Genomic DNA, 5,026 nt, shown 5'->3' with positions numbered 1-5,026 from the left:
TAACAACCTGACAAATAACACACAATAACATCTCTCTGATAATACAATATATACAACTAAAAGTCAATAGAACAATGTTCTAACATGAATTACATTTTCATTCATTCGCATCTGTATCAGTAATAATACACTGTCGATGGAAGTCAACAAGGCAAATAGAGTCTTTCTATTTGGCTTGAGTGTGCAAGCCGATCTATGAGATAATTAAGAGCTCCTAGATTTTTCTCCTTTCAACGAACCAGAGGATGATACTTCGCCAATGGAGTCGGGAGAAGCTGCTGCTTGTACAGGAGCCTTTTTTAAAGTAGTTGGCATTCCAGAAATTTCCTGAGGAAATAAAACTCAATTCGTAAGTTGTTATAAATTGCAGAAAAAAAGAGTAGACGACTTAAATCAAATCCGGTTTGAAGAGAAATGGTGAACTATGTCCACGACAGAAACAAGAACAAAACGTATACTGACTCAACAATGTTATAAGACATGAAACCAACAGTAACTGAAGATGCTGTCTTTGAAAACAAAGACGAAACAACAAAATTCTGCATTGAATGTAGTGAAAACCATCACTCATACATTTCATCAGGTGCCTAAACACCTTCAATGATTGACTTACGAGAGATGCTGCTCGACATTGAATCTCCTAATGCAAGCCACAGCCCTTCCAGGGCTTATGTGAATGAATTCAATTAAATGACATCTAAATAGTTATGCGTGTGAATTAGTGTGGGCAAAAAGAATGTTTCACACGGTATTTTCTGCAGAGCTGATTGGCTAGAACCACGAGATAGCTGGTCATTTCTGTGCTAGCGACTCGGTCTTTTCTTATGTGGGGACAAAATTATAACCTATGTATTTGCTACATCCATAGTTTTAAACAAAGTAATTGATTTAAACATTGATTAAAAAGTTACATTGATGTACAATTTATGGTACCAGAGAACTATTAACAATATATTTACTAGTTATTGATTGCTACTCTACAGCTTCTGCTACCAGAATTCTTGCTAATTGTTACAGTTTTATGTTTAAAATCATCTTCTGAACTGTGAAAAGAGAAAATTCTATTTTAAAACTACAATCCAACTAATATCGTTGATGGAAAGTTTTTTACATTGTTATTCACATAAAACCATATGCATGAAATGTGCTAGAAAAAAAGTCAGAAGATGTAGAAAGGTTACACACACTGAACTTTTAACTGAAAGCGAAAACCAATCAAATCAGTCCACATAGGAGGAATTTTTTTAAGAAAGATAACTAAAACAATTCTTCGTTTCTAGTACTTTAAGAGTTAAGATAATCTGACCCCTTTGGATCCAACTACCATGATGCAGTTTACAGTTATGAAGTGCTAACCAAATTAAAAGGAAGGATTTAAACAATTCTTTTTTCTGGTATTTTAGTTTTAAATGATGTCATTTGGGGGCTGTTTTGTTCGTTTCCTTAATATAGAGAAATGCAATTCAATGTAAAGAAACACAAGTTTTGAGTTTTTTAAACTTTTCCAAGAAATAGATTGTTTTGCTTTGGTTCGCACATAAAAAATGGTGAGAAATCAATGTATTTATTTTTCTTGTGTTTGGTTCGCATAGAAAAAAAAGGAAAACTTTTGTAAACAAAGCAGAGAAGGAAAAAAATCTGACGTGGCAGAGTTTTCATCAATTTCACTTGGTTGGGGAAGGAAATCGGAGAGGGAAAAAAATCTTAGTTGGCGGCGATTTCAGCAGAGTTTTCCCTGTTCCATTCGAGCGAACCAAAGCGGCACAAAGAAATGGACGGAAACAAAAAAGCTGACGTGGAGAGCTAAAAATCTGACGTGGAGGGGTTTTCTTAGTTTTCCACCCCTTATAATAACGAACCAAACAGCCCCTTGGATTATATGCAAAGAGGCAGTTTACAGTAATAAGTCATAACAAGAAGGCATTGGAATATAAAGGTACAGCACTTTATTTTCTCGAACTGTGTGTACTTAATTCTAAGATCCCATGAATATAGAGAAGGCAACAAGAAGAGAACTTGAGTATGAGTGAATTGCTTGTATTAGGATTAACATTTGAGCAAGCAACAAACAGGAATTAATGCAATAGTTGGGAGTTGAGACATTATAGTATATAAAAGGCTACAGTTCCTTTTGGTCCTTCGTTCCTCCCTCCACCATATTCTAGAGGCCCAGACTATGTGACTGAATGAATTACGGGTCGAGGACTTCCTCCCCATTTTTTAAATCTGAGAATCCTTAAAAAAAGTCCACAATTTTCTGGGAGCGCCTATTGCCAGAAACAACCTCTTTATCGTTCCAAACAACAGTAACAATATCTGAAAGACTGAAATTAATTTATTAGAAGAAGCTCCACTACACTTTGGGGTGTGTAATGTTAACACAAAACTTGTTTCCCCAAATCCAAAAAACTAGTTGCCTGCCGAAAGATCATTTCTTCCACAAACTATCTTATTTTTATGTTCAGAAAAAAATAAAATATATGAAGAAGAACAAAATATGAGGTACCGGTGATGCCAAAAGAAATGTGGAAGGAGAAAACAGAGGCAGAGAAGTTCACCTTCATTAAGTGCAACCTTAAGTCACTTGGTCGAACTCCCTCTCCAATGCACACCATAACAAATTGTGAATACTGATACAGAACATCAGCAGCAGCTTGCTTTTGTTGTTCAGTCTGCAATTGAAATTTGGAAAGTTTAGAACGGGAATAAAGTCAAAACAGTGCATAAGCTGCTGAAGAAAGATCGGTCCACGCAAACTGAGTTGAAGACGACTGTCATTTTCAGAACTATTTAAAAGTAAAAAAGACATGTCAAACTTTATATTTGTGATATAAGTTTAGGAAAGTGAAACATGAAAGCCTTAGAAACATAATGATTGATGCTGATTATTTATACTAAGCAGAATCTATGGACTTCAAAAAGATTGTGTCCAGATCAACCACATAGATTCTTATTGACAAGTTTTCTGGTTAGACAGCTATGTTAACATTCAATTGTACTCTTTTGCCAATATTTCTCATTTTTAACGTATATAAAAAGAGGATTAAGATAGTTAAATATAACAGATAAAAAGATGTGTAGGAGTTCACTTGGCTGTATTATCTCTCTGTCACTTTAGTCCACGATAAATATCATAGTGCATCTTGCTGCAACATTACTCCACCATAAATCTCATACTGCATCCATTCCTGAGTTTCTATATAGTTTTTTAGCATTTGTATTTGGCATTCTAACTGCAAATTGTACACGGCAATTTTTCACTTTAACCAATGGTTCCCTGCTTTGAGGGATAGTTTCCACTACTGTTTCAATGTGCCAACAAATGTCAGCATGGGCATTCATGTTTTGCATATACAAACTACCTGCACTTAAGTTTGAAGTTTGGAGGTATAGATTTTAAAGGTATAGACTATAGATTTTAAACCTACTAAGTGATAAGAGTAATGAAGAGATTCGCCACGTTAAATTTAAATTTCTTTATAGGTTTGTTACTCCCAAGCTTCCGTATTACCTTAGGAGATTGTACCAACAGTCTCTTTACACAATACTTCTTGCACGTTAAGCTGCAGACATATACTTCTCGCGTCCCCGATTAGTTCTGATATCTAAAAATTTACCCTATGCCCTATGCTGCACTAGGAGTACGTGCATTACAGGAATCATGCACCAATATGTACAGGGTTAAAATTGCGCGTGCTCCATTCCAATAAAAAAAATCCTCCACAGTAGAAAATCTCACGCATATAATAAAGAACAAAGTGAGAAGACTCTAAGAAAGGCAAATATCAAGCTTCTCCAAAACCACAATCAAATACAAAAGGCCCATGTTAGAGTATGAAGCATCTTGGAAAAGCTAGGCGCCGGCCTTCTAAAAGAACTCCTCCCAATTAAAATTATGATGGATTTCATAGTTGGTTTGTTACTAAAGTTATAAATTTTCACAACATACAATGTAATTTACAATTTATTGTTTACGAAAAGCACCATCGATCCTACTCACGAGGGTCTAGCCGAGTTGGTAACCTGCCTATATAAGTAGTAGGCCAAGGTCTCAAGTTCGACCCGCTCCCCAGGAAATTAATTTCCTTGAAATACCCAAGGCCGTGTGTTGGGCGTTCGCCCCTTAGCCACGCCCGGGGGTTTGACACCCGCGGTCCAAAGGATCGTGGGGAAGTTCCCTCGTCGAAACAAGCAAGGAAAAAAAAAAGCACCATCAAGCCTAAGTGTGCTGCTCATCTAAGTAAAAGACTAAAAGGGGAAATATGCCTTCTATTTTCACTACCCTTCGCTGATTACCGAACAGAATTAAAAAAATAAAAAAATTATCCCCAAATACATCTCCAAAGCTATCCAAAAAGGGGAAAAAATGCAGAATATCAAAAACTTAGCTTATAAGAGACGAGACGAGATACAGGGATTCGAGTCAAAGTACCTCGTAATTATCTTGAGCAACTGGCATTATTGTTCGCACCATTTTCTCCGACAATTATTTATCCTGTTTCCAATTTACAACAAATCGCGTGGGCTTTATTTGAATCGTGACGAAATTATGAAGCTAAATTCGATAAAATTGATAGGAAAAAGATGGAAGGGTTCGCTAAGATCGAGACTCACCTGCTCCGAGTCCGGGGGCAATCGAAATAGGGATTTTGCAGAATTCAGAGGAGGGGGTGGGGCGACGAATGCCGCGATGGATTTTATTGGGCCTTACGGGTAAAACAAGTTTGGTGTTTAACCCGAACCCAAATCGGAACACAAAATCACAAACGACAGCCCAGTTCGGCCCAAGATTGTACTCCACAAATTTCGTTCTGGTTATGGGGCAATATCGTCGTATACGGACATTGAAATTTTTGAAAAAAAAGACCTTTTTTGCTAAATAATTAGCAAAATCGACCTATTTTTGACCAACAGGCTAAAAAAAAGTCGATTTTAAAAAACGCTCAGCTCAGAACACACGGAACTACTACTCACATATGTTTTTGGGTGAACTAATCACCAATTAGTATCACAAAAAAACATACTG

At 36.5% G+C, this 5,026-nt stretch overlaps 1 protein-coding gene across 1 annotated transcript; it reads right to left on the bottom strand.

Annotated features, from left to right (window-relative positions):
* On the bottom strand, positions 1 to 4,715 carry LOC109850890. Its single transcript, XM_020420976.1, has 4 exons — positions 4,615 to 4,715; positions 4,433 to 4,495; positions 2,559 to 2,672; positions 1 to 327 (listed from the first exon to the last, which is right to left on the bottom strand). The coding sequence occupies exons 2-4, from the start codon at positions 4,472 to 4,474 to the stop codon at positions 205 to 207; spliced, it is 279 nt and encodes a 92-aa protein (XP_020276565.1). The 5' UTR covers positions 4,475 to 4,495; positions 4,615 to 4,715; the 3' UTR covers positions 1 to 204.

The sequence above is a fragment of the Asparagus officinalis genome, chromosome 7 (genome assembly GCF_001876935.1).
Source record: "Asparagus officinalis chromosome 7, Aspof.V1, whole genome shotgun sequence".
Taxonomy (NCBI): domain Eukaryota; kingdom Viridiplantae; phylum Streptophyta; class Magnoliopsida; order Asparagales; family Asparagaceae; genus Asparagus; species Asparagus officinalis.
Note: the sequence above shows the minus strand (reverse complement) of the source record. Positions and strands in the feature narration are given on the sequence as shown.